At 38.2% G+C, this 14,938-nt stretch overlaps 1 protein-coding gene across 4 annotated transcripts in view; it reads right to left on the bottom strand.

The window, feature by feature from the left end:
* CCDC88A (coiled-coil domain containing 88A) overlaps positions 1–14,938 on the bottom strand; it is a 143,471-nt gene that overhangs the window by 116,631 nt on the left and 11,902 nt on the right. For all 4 annotated transcript variants that reach the window (XM_060187247.1, XM_060187246.1, XM_007525464.3 and 1 more), the window contains exon 3: positions 558–666. In XM_060187247.1, the coding sequence (XP_060043230.1) occupies positions 558–666 (109 nt within the window). The remainder of the gene's footprint in view (positions 1–557; positions 667–14,938) is intronic.

Below are 14,938 nucleotides of genomic sequence, written 5' to 3'. Positions count from 1 at the left end.
TGCTTCCAAATAACTCACTAGTGAAATAAATCCTAACAGAAATTAATACATAAAAGTTAAAAATTTTTAATACAACTATCAAAATATGTGTGAGGGTGGGGGAGACAGCATAATGGTTATGCAAAGTGACTCTTAGCACCCGAGACTCCATAGTCCCAGGTTCAATTCCCTATACCACCATATGCCAGACCTTAGCGGTGCTCTATTCATATTTAAACTCTACAATGTGAATCCAATTTTAAAAGAAAGATAAAAAGACTTTCCAAAGGCATAATTCAACAAGAACAGGAAATGTTGGACTATCAAGTTCTCAAGGAAGCAGTTTTAAAAATATGTAACATATAATAATTATTTGTAAAAAAAAAAACAGCTAATTATGAAATGTTCACTTGTATGTTTAATATCAAATAACTTTAACTACGTTGTTATCTACAATAAACAGACTAGTACCAGATACATAGGCACTAAGTATGTGCTAAGTGATTGATATTAAATAACACGAAGTGTGATTATATAAGCAGTTAATAAAAACACTGGGTGAAAAAAGTAATACTTACCTGGTAATAAAATTTTATCTGTTTCACCAAGATGGATAGATTGTGAATCCTAAGTGAAGCATCATTGTTGACTTTTTTATTTACTCTCTGACTCTCCGATTTAGGATTACTGTAAAAAATTTCAAATGATATTTTAAAATTATATTGAGAACCTATAGATGATCAAAAGTAATTATGTAAAACAGTTTCTTTAAGCAAAGAATTATTCATCTACATAACAGACATGATCCAAAAGAATAGATTTCTTCAAAATGTGTTCTGATTTTAATTGACATAAATACATCTGACATTTCTTTTTTTTAATATTTATTTTCCCTTTTGTTGCCCTTGTTTTTATTGTTGAAATTACTGAGGTCGTCGTTGTTAGATAGAACAGAGAGAAATGGAGAGAAGAGGGAAAGACAGAGAGGGGAAGAGAAAGATAGCTGCAGACCTGCTTCACCACTTGTGAAGTGACTCCCCTGCAGGTGGGGAGCTGGGGCTGGAACCAGGATCCTTACACTATCCTTGTGCTTCACACCATGTGAGCTTAACCGGTGGGCTACCACTGACTCCCTTAAATTTTTTTTATTACCTTTATTTTATTTATTGGATAGAGGCAGCGAGAAATCAGGAGGAAGGGATGATAGAGAGGAATAGACAGAGAGACACCTGCAACACTGCTTCACCACTTACAAAGCATTCCCCCTGGGGGCTTGAACATGGGTCCTTGTGCAATGTAACATGTACACTCAACCAGGTGTGCCACCATCTGACATTTCTAAGGCAGCTGGCAAAATATTTTTTTTTTACTTTTAATAGAAAAAAATTACTTTATTTTGCAAAACGTAGTACTTTGAGTATATACTTAGGTAATGCAAATAGAATAGTAAGCACTGAGTAAAAAGTACCCCCGCTTTATGAACTGACTTTAACACAATGAAAGTATACTGCTCACTGATGATAGAAATATGTGACCCAATTATAAAACACAACATGTAAGAGAAAACAGCCACGACTGAACAACTGTGAAAATAGAAGATTAATCAAAATACTGTTGAAAAATACTAAATTCAAGTTGTGTGGAATTTTATGCATAAAAAAATCATATTATGTAATCAGAAATGACACTTCAATGGTCAGTTCTATAAAACCAAATAGTAGCTTTGGTTAAAAAGTTAAACTTTTCACTTCTCTTTTGTAAAGTACTTTCAAAAATTTTCAAGAGGCGGGAGTCGGGCTGTAGTGCAGCGGGTTAAGTGCAGGTGGCGCAAAGCGCAAGGACCTGTGTAAGGATCCCGGTTCAAGCCCCCAGCTCCCCACCTGTAGGGGAGTCGCTTCACAACCGGTGAAGCAGGTCTGCAGGTGTCTCTCTTTCTCTCCCTCTCTCTGTCTTCCCCTCCCCTCTCCATTTCTCTCTGTCCTATCCAACAACAACATCAATGATGACTACAACAATAAAACAGCAAGGGCAACAAAAGGGAATAAATAAATAATAAAAAAAAAAAATATATATATATATATATATAAAAAAAAAAATTTTCAAGAGGCAAAATAAATTTGAAGTGTAAGGTAGATACTGTTCTTCACTGTTACTCTGCCCACCTTTCTGGAATGAATATCCTCTTATTTCCTTCATATACAGTGATATATATGAATATAAATTATTCAGAATATACTTTTTAAATTAAATATGGGATAGTAACCAGCAAATGTTATGTTGCCTTATGGATAACAGAAATTTTGTGTTATAACCAAATAGTATACCATGATTATAAGATGTAAATGAACCTCCACAAAAACATGCAGAGAAACTGTGGTCCGGGAGATGGCGCAGTGGATAAAGTACTGGACCCTCAAGCATAAGGTCCCAAGTTCAGCCCCTGGCAACACAGGTGCCAGAGTGATGCCCGATTCTTTCTCTCCTCCTATCTTTCTTTTTTTCTTTTCTTTTAAAGATTTTATTTATTTATTAATGAGAAACACAGTGGATGAGAAATGCCAGGGATTGAACTCAGGACCTCATGCTTGAGAGTCCAATGCTTTATCCACTGCACCACCTCCCAGACCACTCTCCTCCTATCTTTCTCATCAATAAATAAATAAAATTTAAAAAGATAGTAAAGTCCTTGGTTAGAATAGGCTATACTAGGTACTTGAATGCTCTATATTTCAAAGCTTTCGAAACCTTCAGTTTCTTAGCTACATTGTACCTATTTAAGAGTTACTTTAGTATATAAACAGAACTGAAACTTCCTACTTTAGAATCATTGGATTTTACTTCACAATCTGTAAATTTTTTGGAGGTGAAGCCTAACTTCAAAATACTCTAAGCACAAACCTAGAGTACAATAAACTTTCAACTACAATTCTAAAGTTTCCCACTTGATGCCTTCCAAATTGAGTTAGAATTACACTAACATGTGTTAGGATCATGGAAAACAGGCCCTATTACTTCAAGGATGTAATCACTTTATGTGAGCAGGATTACCCTCTGGTGAAAAGTGCCTGAAAAACCCTAATCTGTACTCCAATGAAATTAGCTGAACATTTAAGAAGACATGTATGCAAATCAAGAAAACTAGTAAGAAAAGTATTTTAAAAGAAAAATGCAATAATAAAACACTACTTTGACTTGTAGATATACCATTGTTATACTCACATAAATAATAATTACTGGTATAAGTAAACGTGTAATCAATATATTAGAAGGATAATGTAACAAAGCACAGAAATGCTAAAACTTCATCTGCTATTACCAGGAAGTTAACAAATCTTTACAGAGATAAATAAAACTACAGGACTCAATGCTAGGGAATCAAATATTAGATATGTATGAAAGTATGCATAAACATATAAACCTAAGAAAATAAACTACAAAATTTTCTTCTGTAAAGTATGCATTCTATATAAAGACAAGGAAACACTTTATTCTTGTGTATTTTAAAGTCTACTTTCCCCCAATTTCAGTATCATTTTATTGAGAGAATACTGACTTGCCATTTCTTTACATTATAATAAAAGTTCATGGTAATTTGAATAAACTGGATATGAGTTTACAACTCTCTGAAGAAAAATTGTTGTCAAGGGTCCCCAGCACTACCATAAACTAGAGTTCAGTCAGTAGTGCTCTGGTTTAAAAAAAAAAAAAAAAAAGAAAAATCAAAATATATGATGTATTCAAACTATTCTGGCTTACCTTCATGTTTAATATTTTAAATGCTAAGCAAATATTATTTCATAGAACATTAAGTTATAATTAATGAAGTTCTTTTTGAGAGCATATTTTTTAAATAAAGAATTTATCTTTGGAAAGGCTGTTCCTAAAACAGAGAGATGAGCTACTAAATGACACAAATATGATATGAACAAGTACTTTCTAATCACACATAGCTATTTCTAAGACCACATAATCTCAAATTGACCATTTCCTTTTATAAGATGAAAACTGAAGAGTGCTTTAGAGACAAGTAGCCTAGCAATACAGCTCAAATCCATACAATCAGGAGTTAAATACAACATGGCTATAAAAGGCCTGAAGCAATTTCACAGGTAAAATAACCTACTTACCACAAGTTGAAATAATTCCAATAAACAGGCAATAGTATTAGCTACCACTATATACGGAGACATTTTAAAATTAGGATAATGGATAAAGGAAAAGTTAAGAATTTTGCTACTATTAACAGAAGATTTAGTCCTGTAAAATAAAGATTGTCTTTACTTATTCACTGACACAGAAACAGAAATCTGATAGTCTTAATGGCTATTACTCTTCTTCCCAGACTGCAACCCTATTACATATCCTCTTGAACATTTGTTCACTGTTGGTATTAGTACCTACATGTGCTCTTGTATTTGTTCAAGACATTGTGACTTTTAAAGCAACTGCAGACTTTGGAAATGTTTTATATGACAACCACTATATAAGATTTGCATATGGAACATTTAAAATAAGGTGTTTTTTTTTTACACATTTTACTTAAATGTGCATACATAGACATGTATGAAACTCTATAAACAACAAATAAAGCTACAAAATTTTCTTTAACAGAATGACTGATTTGTGGAAAATGGACAAAACCATCCCTATTCATGCTTATCTTTTTATTTATTTTATTTTGCCTCCACAGTTATCGCTGGGGGCTCAGTGTCTACACTACAAATCCACTGCTCCTGGCGCCATTTCCCCTCCCCCCATGTTATTCGCTAGGACAAAGAGAAATTGAGAGATAGTGGACAGAGAAATAAAGGAGAGAAAGATAGACACCAGCAGACCTGCTTTACAACTCGGAAAGTGTCCCCACTGTAGGAGGTGGGAGGCTCAAACCTGGATCCTTGAGCAGAACCTTAGCATAGTACTATGTGCACTTAACCGGGTGCACCATGGTCCCAGGTGCAGGGCCATGCTTATCTCCATGTAACAATATACCTCAGCTTTGAGTATGAGGGAAACGATAATTTTAATAGAGGGGGGAATAAGCATACCTTCATCTAATTTCACCCCTTCTCATAAACTCAATCACTTCATGAGAGCTAACAATTTGAATACTTTTAATTTAACAATTTTTTAAAAATCGAATAATAGTAATATAGTAATATATTGAGAAAACATTTTTACATGGTAACTCATTTGATCTTCACAGTGATTATTCCAGGATTTCACATATAATTATCACACATACATCCTTTATGTATTTCATAGTTATGTAAGCAACATAAATACATTAGGTTACTACTTCAAAAACATAAAAACATTATACTTAGAACTTGGAACACTGGGAGTCAGGCGGTAGCGCAGTGGGCTAAGCACACATGGTGCAAAGCACAAGGACCGGCATAATGATCCGAGAAAGGATCACGGTTCGAGTCCCGGCTCCCCACCTGCAGGGAATCCCTTCACAGGCGGTAAAGCAGGTCTGCAGGTGTCTATCTTTCTCTTGAGATTGAGTGTATCATACCTCCCCCACTACATCAATGTCGGGAAATTATGAGGATGTGGTAGAGCCTGGCAGGGCTTGACCTGAGGAATGTGTCTATTCTGTCAGTCTCTCTCTACCGAGAGGTTGAGCAAGGAGCGACAGGAGTAACCCCAAAGGTTTGCCATGTCTTATCAGACTCCCTGCCTCACAAAGCACCCTGCATTCCTGATACCATGGCCATTAGATAAAAAGAAAGGGGGAGATGTTGGGAAATTGTGAGGATGTGGTTGAGCTCTGTGGGGCTCACAAAGCACCCTGCATTCCTGATACTATGGCCTATCTACATAATCATTGTTTGCCTGAAAGATCCCCACTCATTCCATTCCTTTGATCTATCTTCTTTCTACCCTCAAGACCCTCCCTGCCTGCAGGATAGTATTAATCCTACCAGTTAAAACCCTTACAACAGGTGCTAAGGAAGTTTCTACCTTGCTAGCCCCCTTTTGCCTTTTTCTGCCCCTTTCCTAGCCATTTCCGTTTCCGACTTGCCACTTCTGGGCCTGCCCTTTAAAAGCCTTGGCTCTCTGATCAATAAAGAATTGCATTGCCTCACCGCCACAAGTTTGGTTCCTGAGTCATCTCTCCCGCATCACTGAGTAAGTAGCAGCCCAGGCTGGCTCTGGTGAGTTCTCTCCAACCCAGAGAGTACACACCCAGGAAGAGGCACCCCCACGCTAGCCTGGCACACCAACGTTATCAATCTCCCCCACTCATAAGCCACTGAACACTACCCTCCTTATTCTTCTCCCTCTCCTACTTGGTAACCTCAGTACTGCCACCAGAGTCTCTGAGTTTATTTTTGTTTGATTTTCTTCCTTTTTTTTTTTTAAGTATATCTCACATAAGAGGGAGATCATGCCATTTTTTACCTCCTAGTTTACTTCACTTAACATAACCACCTCTAGCTCCACCCACACTGCACCAAATGGCAAGAGCTAATCCTTTCTTACAGCTGACTAGAATTCCATTGTGTAGACACACCAACAGCTTTTTTTATCCATTCATCTGTCATTGGGCACTCCAGTTGTTCCGTATCTTGGCTATTATAATCTGTGCTGTGAGAACATAGGTGTGACTTTTTTTTTCTAATTTATTTATTTATTTTAATGAGATACAGAGAACAGAGCACTGCACAGCTCTGGTTTATAGTGGTGCTGGGGACTGAACCTGGGACCTTGGAGCCTCAAGCATGAAAGTCTCTTTACATAAGCATTATGCTGTCTTCCCTGCCCAAGAATATAGGTGTACATACATCTCTTCAGACCAGTATTTGTGTTTCTCAGAAAGATACCTAGGGGGGCCAGGCAGTGGCGCACCTGGTTAAGAGCTCACATTACAGTACACAAAGACCTGGGTTCAAGCCCCTGGTACCCATCTGCAGGGAGAAAGCTTCACAAGTGGTGAAGCATGGCTGCAAGTGTCTCTCTCTCCCTCACTAACCTCCCTTCTCAATTTCTCTCTATTTCTATCCAATAATAAATAAATTAAAATGTTGGGAAAAAGGGCTCAATCAAATCTAATTTTTTCCCTATTTAGTGTGTCTTGACTATACCTCGAAGTCAGTCCTAACTCTCTCACACACACATATACACGCTGAAAACAAACATAAAGTCTATGCCACTTGAAGGCAAAATAGGCAATACCCAGATATTTATTTTTAAATACATACTTGGGATCACCTCTCACTATAGATTTCATATGGGTATATGTATATACATATATGTACTTATACATGTGAACACATTACATATATTCAATACTTAACACAAATATCTAAGCTGAAAACAATAAAATTATACTAAAGGATTTTGAGCCATCACATGTATATTCTAACTGTAAAGATGGAAATATAGTCTACTATATTTGCAAAGGTTTTTAAGAAGAAAGATGGAATAAACTAAGTAAACTTTCAAATATGAGAAAACACAGTACTTCATTTTCCCTGAACATTCAAGTTAACTGTGGTTTACTTTTTTGTAACCAGTCTTGGTACTGATAGAGTAGAATACTGACTCCACTATTCTTTCTCCAGAACTTTGTAATAATCTTGGTCTTAATTAAGGACAAAGACTCTACAGGTAACATTAAATAATAGGCAAGTTGTCAACAATAATGTGAAATTAAAAAATTCTTCCTAGTGTAGGGTAGTCACACTAATACCATTTTTGTGAATTTATCCAAAGGAAAAGCGAGGAGAATTGTGACTAAAATGGCACAAGAGTAGGGCTTTTGTGTAGAGAGATAGGTTTTCGTTTTTTCAATGCTTGATTCTAGTCATGTTTGTTTGTTTGCTTACTGCCACCAGGGTTATCACCGAGGTTCAGTGCCAGCACTACGCATCTGTCTCTTACTGTGGCCATTTTAACCTTTTTTTTTTTTAATTTTTATTTATAAAAAGGAAATACTGACAAAAACCAGAGGATAAGAGGGGTACAACTCCACACATTTCCCACCACCAGAACTCCATATCCCTCCCATCCCTTCCCCTGATAGCTTTCCTATTCTTTATCCTTCTGGGAGTATGGACCCAGGGTCATTATGGGGTGCAGAAGGTGGAAGGTCTGGTTTCTGTAATAGCTTTCCCACTGAACCTGGGCGTTGGCAGGTCGATCCATACTCCCAGTCTGTCTCTCTCTTTCCCTAGTGGGGTGGGGCTCTGGGGAAGCGGAACTCCAGGACACATTGGTGGGGTTGTCTGCCCAGGGAAATCCAGTTGGCATGATGTTAGCATCTGGAACCTGGTGGCTGAAAAAAAGAGTTAACATATAGAGCCAAACAAATTGTTGACTAATCATGAACCTAAACGCTGGAAAAGTTCATATGAAGAGTTGGGGGTGGGTCCCTCCATTTTATAGATAGAATTCCTATTTCAGTTGTATTCCAAAGAGCCCATGACATACTATTTATTTATTTATTTATTTAATTTATTTTTCTGAGCCTGATATCTGATATGCAGGTGGATCTAAGTTATTGTCTGAAGAGATTTGATGCCATGGCTGGAAAAAGGACCAGAAAGCTGGATCAGGGAAGAGAGTAGCTCCCTAATATGGGAAAGGTGTATAAATACTGTTGACTGTAAACCCCAATGATTTGATGTGATCTGGGGCCCATATTCAGCTTAGGAGCCTATATGACCTCTGTATCCCTGTAGATCTGAGCTCATATTCTGTGGTCATGAGCAGGAATGTTCCAAGCTGCCCCAATTTCAGAGCCTATCTTCCTCAGGTGGAATATAGAGTATGTTGCCCAACCTAACTTTGGAGGATGGAACATTCTCTACTGCTGTTGAGCCACACTGAGGGCAAGGTCCTATGAGGGTCCACAAAGGGGTCTACTGTGTTGTTCCTAATGGAGGACCAGTAATAATGGAGAGAGGGATCTATTCGAGTTCTAGGCCCATCATGTCTGTTTGGGAGTCTCAGGACTCCTGACTAGGGCCTCAGCTGATGTGGTGGTCTGATAGAGACTTAAGAGTCATTGTTAAAGTATGCCAGTCTCTTGCCCTTATTCAGCTTTTGTAGTCCTTACTTTGATAAAGTTAGCTTTGAAGTGAGGGAGGGAAGTATAATAGGAAGCAGGTGAGGAGGGTATCTAAGCCTAAGTATACACTATTTCATTATTAACTTTATGTTGTCTTTTTAGGTCTTTCTACTTACTTGCTGCATATACTGACTCACTGCAGACTACTGTTAACTTTTTTTTTCCTTTCTATTTTTTTGGCTAGGACAGAAAGAAACTGGAAGAGGAAGAAAAAGATTGATATTTACAGACCAGCTTAATTACCCATGAAGTGTCCCTCCCTGCAGGTGGGGAGCAGGCTCAAACCTGGGTCCTTTCACTGCATGGCCCCCAGAGCTAGGTTTTTATTATGTTGCTTTACTTTTCTCAAACCAGGTTATGTTTACACTTCTATATTCATTTTGTTAAAATGCATCAGGTTGAATAATTATAACTTAAACCAGTTTCTATGTGTGTGTCATACTTTATGAATGGAGAGAGAAAATCAGAGCACCACTCTGGCACATGTGATTCCAGGGATCAAACTGGAAACCACATGCTTGAGAACCCAATATGTTAGCTACTGCACCACCTCCTGAGCTGCCAGTACGCTATACTTTAAAATTTAATAATGTTACATTTTTTAATTGAGAATAAAAGGGAATAAAATTAATTTTTTTTACTTTCCTGAGAAACTACTGAGATATCTCAAACTGATTTTTATTATTTTATTTTACTTAGACAGATAGGCAGAAGGACAGTGAAAGAGGCAACAGCACTAAAGCTTCCTCCAGTAGCAATTGAGCTATTTCACCAGCCCTCCCTCTGATTTTTAACAAGAATTAAGCTAACAAAAAAAAAAGGAAGATGTAATTGCCAATTTCCTTCCTTCCCACTACAGTATAAAATTGTAATTATATCACTGTTAAAATTAGATATTTTTGGTCTAGCTATTTTAATTAAAAATACTCATTTCTATCACTAATGGTAACCAAGTAATCAGAGCTTCATAAAGAAAGGAAGTGGACCAGGGAGATAGCTAAATGTTAAAACAGTGGATTGAATGTCTGAGGCCCTAGAGGACCCAAGTTCAATCTCCCATACTATTACATGTCAAAGCTGAGCAGTGCTCTGGTTTCTTGAGCTCCCTCACTCTCTCATAAAAATAAATTTCTAAAAACTAGTTAGGAATCAAGTCCCACCTCAATTTTAGTAACTTCTACTCTATTCCATCTGTCTACCCACTTAGTGGTCTAACACTGGTTCTAAATCATCATTGATAATTTAACCTCCAAAATTTCAAATTCTAAAAGTTCCCTCTGACCTCAACCTAGCCTAACCTTTCTCCCCTTTCACTTTTCCTTATCTACTCATCTGTCATCATTATTACCTCAGATCTATCAGCCTCCTCTTCATGATCCTTGCTTTCTTCCTTATTTTAATGCTCAAACTCTATTCAACTATTCATCTGAGAGTATTTCCCATCTACATATTAATTCTCAAATCTGAATAACCCCTATAGATCCTTTGCCAGTTTTTGACTAACTAAGCATTGCTGGAGAAATTATTCAAACCAAGCAGGCTGACTCTTAATGTTTTCAAATCACAAATAAGATCTCAAGCCTTGCCAGACAATACTCATATTGACCTTTACACTTAATTCCCTTTGTAATTTCCTCGCAGCAGTAATGTGGCAATCTTCAGTCTTTTGGTGATGGTGTTTCTTGTCTATCATTGGCCCTCTTTTGCATTTCTTTTCTGAAACCCAAGTCCTTAGTTTCTATTACAAACATAAAAGCTAATCACTGATCTGTTTTTATTTAATACTTTTTCCTGAGCATCTTCTTTTCACCCTCAAGCTGCTCTTGTCATCTAAAACACCAACCTCTCTTCACCTATTTGGATGCCTAATATCATTATACCACAAATATACCACACTTCAATTTAATTACGTACTTATCCCTCTGACTAGTGGGCAAAGACCATATTTTATTTCACATCATATTTCCAGCACAAGCAGACTGGCTACTTTATAGTTAGCACCCAGAAACTATTCATGGAATTAATAGATACTTATTTATTTATTTTCCTTTTTATTGCCCTTGTTTGTTTGTTTTTGCCTCCAGGGTTATTGCTGGGGCTCTGTGCCTGCACCACGAATCCACTGATCCTGGAGGCCATTTTTCCCCCTTTGTTGCCCTTGTTGTTTTATCATTGTTATGGTTATTATTGTTGTTGTTGCTGCTGTCATTGTTGTTGGGTAGGACAGAGAGAAATCCAGAGAGGAGAGGAGACAGAGAAGGGAAGAAAAAGATAAGACACCTGTAGACCTGCTTCACCGCTTGTGAAGCGACTCCCCTACAGGTGGGGAGCCGGGGGCTCGAACTGGGATCATTACGCCAATCCTTGCACTTGCCCTTGTTTTTTATTGTTGTTGCTATTGATGTTGTCCTTGTTAGGACAGAAAGAAATGAAGAGAGAAGGGGAAGACAGAGATGAGGAGAGAGAGAAAGACACCTGCAGACCTGCTTCACCGCTTGCAAAGTAACTCCCCTGCAGGTGGGGAGCCAGGGGCTCGAACTGGGATCCTTAGGCCGGTCCTTGCGCTTTGACCCACCTGCGCTTAACCTACTGTGCTACTGCCCGACTCCCATGAATAGATCTTTGTATTAATCCTTCTCACTAAGTACAATAGATACTGATAAAGGGGATCTCTGCCTGCGTTCTACTCTGGCCCTCCTCAAGCCATACCTTTCTCTCTGCTGGACAACAAGTCCATGGAAACAAACGAATGTGCCCATACATACCTTGCTTTAGATGACACTGAAGTTATCTAAGACTCTGGGATTTCTTTTTTTTATTATTTATTTCTTTATTGGGGAATTAATGTTTTACATTCAACAGTAAATACAATAGCTTGTACATGCATAACATTCCCCAGTTTCCCATTTAACAATACAACTCCCACTATGTCATTTATCATCCTTCATGGACCTGTATTCTCCCCACCCACCCCAGAGTCTTTTACTTTGGTGCGATATGCCAATTCCATTTCAGGTTCTACTTGTGTTTTCGTTTCTGATCTTGTTTTTCAACTTCTGCCTGAGAGTGAGATCATCCCATATTCATCCTTCTGCTTCTGACTTATTTCACTCAACATGAATTTTTCAAGGTCCATCCAAGACTGGCTGAAAACGGTGAAGTCACCATTTTTTATAGCTGAGTAGTATTCCATTGTGTATATATACCACAGCTTGCTCAGCCACTCATCTGTTGTTGGACACCTGGGTTGCTTCCAGGTTTTGGCTATTACAAATTGTGCTGCCAAGAACATATGTGTACACAGATCTTTTTGGATGGCTGTGTTGGGTTCCTTAGGATATATCCCCAGGAGAGGAATTGCAGGGTCATAGGGTAGGTCCATTTCTAGCCTTTGGAGAGTTCTCCAGTCTGGGATTTCTTGTTCAAAAACAACCAACCCAATTTCAAGAGACTACACTCCAGATCTATTCTGAAGACAAACTATCCTACAGATGCAAACACTTGTGAGTCAAACAGGGACCAGGCAGTGACACACCTGGTTGAGCACATACATTATAATGTGCAAGAACCTGGGTTCAAGCCCCCAGTTCCCACCTGCAACGGGGGGTGGGGGGGTTGGAAGAAGCTTCACAAGTGGTAAAACAGTGCTGCACTCTCTCTCCCTCTTAATCTCCCTCCTACAACTTCTTTCTGCCTCTATCCAAAATAAATATAAAATGTACATACTGATTCATTTTAAAGAAAGGAAGGAAGGGAGCAAGGAAGGCAGCGAAGAAGGGAGGGAGGGAGGGAGGGAGGGAGGGAGGAAGGAAGGAAGGAAGGAAGGAAGGAAGGAAGGGGAAAGAAAGAGGGTCAGGCAGTAGCACAGCAGGCTATGCACACATGGCGCAAAACTTGAGGACCAACGTTAGGAATCCCGGTTCAAGCCCGCGTCTCCCCACCTGCAGGGGAGTCGCTTCACAGGCAATGAAGCAGGTCTGCAGATGTCTATCTTTCTCTCCCCGTCTGTCTTCCCCTCCTCTCTTCATTTCTCTCTGTCCTATCCAACAAGGACAACATCAATAACAACAACAATAACTACAACAACAATAAAACAACAAGAGCAACAACAAAAGGGAAAAAAATCTCTAAGAGCAGTGGATACGTAGTGTGGGCACCGAGCCCCAGCAATAACCCTGGAGGCAAAAAAAAGAAATGAAAGGAAGGAAGAAAGAAAGTGTAAGAGTGTAAACTTTGAAATAAATGTTAAGATGTCCCCAAACATGCACATCAAACCTCTCTGTGGTATTGAGCCAAGCATGGGATGGGGGGGGGGGGGGTGGGCAAATTAGCTCCACCATATTTTGATCTGAATCTATGAACTTATGAATTCTAAATCACACAAATTCTATATTTGAAATTTTCCCTTTAAGTCATTGTGCAAAATCATTTATCAAGACCAGAACATTTTAATAATTCATTAACCTGGTTTACAACCTTTAAAAGTTAGGTCTATTATGCCAAATGAATGTTTGCTATGGCTCTCACAAATGTAGGCGGCAGGCATTTCACTAAAATAAAGTTGATGAGTTTGAACTATTCAGTTTATTAATAAAAATGAGTAAGAAAATTAGGTTAAGAATGCATAGGTAATAGAATAATAGAAATAGTAAGGCTATTTTCAAGTTTTAGTATCTGTCTAAATAGTGAAATGATTGACTCAGGATTAAACCAGTAGTTCAAGCAGATTTTCCTCCCTCTAAATCACATCCACTTTCTCAAGGAGGCCAGCTTACTAATGATGTACTTAACTATTAGACAGACACCTCTTAATATTGAGTAATATCTCAAATATCATTTTATTAAAATATGTTATTTATTTGTTTGTTTGTTTGTTTGTTTGTTTATGAGAAATCTAGGAGGAGATAAAGAACCAGACATTATTCTGGTACATGTGCTGCCGGAGATTGAACCTCATGCCTGAGAGTCTAGTGTGTTAGCCACTGTGCCACCTCACGGACCACTCAAATATTATTTTTAAATGTTGAAACATATCCTTACAGTTAGACACAAAACACTTCACAAACCCTAAAAAGGCAATTGGTACCCTTGTGAAAAAATAATTTTAAAAATGCCAAGGCAGGGAGTCAGCTGGGGTAGTACAGTGGGTTAAGTACTTAACCTGCTGCACATGAGCGAAGCACAAGGGCTGGCTAAGGATCCCAGTTCAAGCCTCCGGCTCCCCACCTGCAGAGGAATCGCTTCACAGGCGGTGAAGCAGGTCTACAGGTGTTTATCTTTTTCTCTCCCTCTCTGTCTTCCCCTCCTTTCTCCATTTCTCTCTGTCCTATCTAACAACAACGACATCAATAACAACAGCAACAATAAAAAACAAGGGCAACAAAAGGAAAAATAAAAAATATTTTAAAAAATTAAAAATAAAAATGTCAAGGCAATGTCCTACCATGTAAGCTATCCTCCAACTCAACATACATTTCAATATCATACAAAATCACAAACTATAACTTGTTTTTGCCACAAGCAAGATGTAAGATAGGTGGGGAAAATATTCAATAAAGGTGATTAAAAGAAATAGCAGAAGACAATGGGGTAGGGATGACAGCATAATAGCTATGCAAAAAGATTCATGCTTCAGGTTCAAACCCCAAACCACTATCAGAGCTGAGAAATGTTCTGGTGTCTCTGTGTCTCCCTCCCCCTCCCAATATACATGGTAGATAGCCCAGTGTTAGAGCATAGGATTTATATGCCTGAGGCTCCAGAGGCTCTAGATTCAGTCCCCAACACCCAACACCATATGCCAGAACTGAGCAATGCTGGGGTCTTTCATTCTCTCCCTCATTGAAAATAATTCAAAGAATAAGTAAAAATAAAAATGAG

This window comes from Erinaceus europaeus, chromosome 3 (genome assembly GCF_950295315.1).
Source record: "Erinaceus europaeus chromosome 3, mEriEur2.1, whole genome shotgun sequence".
In the NCBI taxonomy this organism is placed as follows: domain Eukaryota; kingdom Metazoa; phylum Chordata; class Mammalia; order Eulipotyphla; family Erinaceidae; genus Erinaceus; species Erinaceus europaeus.
Note: the sequence above shows the minus strand (reverse complement) of the source record. Positions and strands in the feature narration are given on the sequence as shown.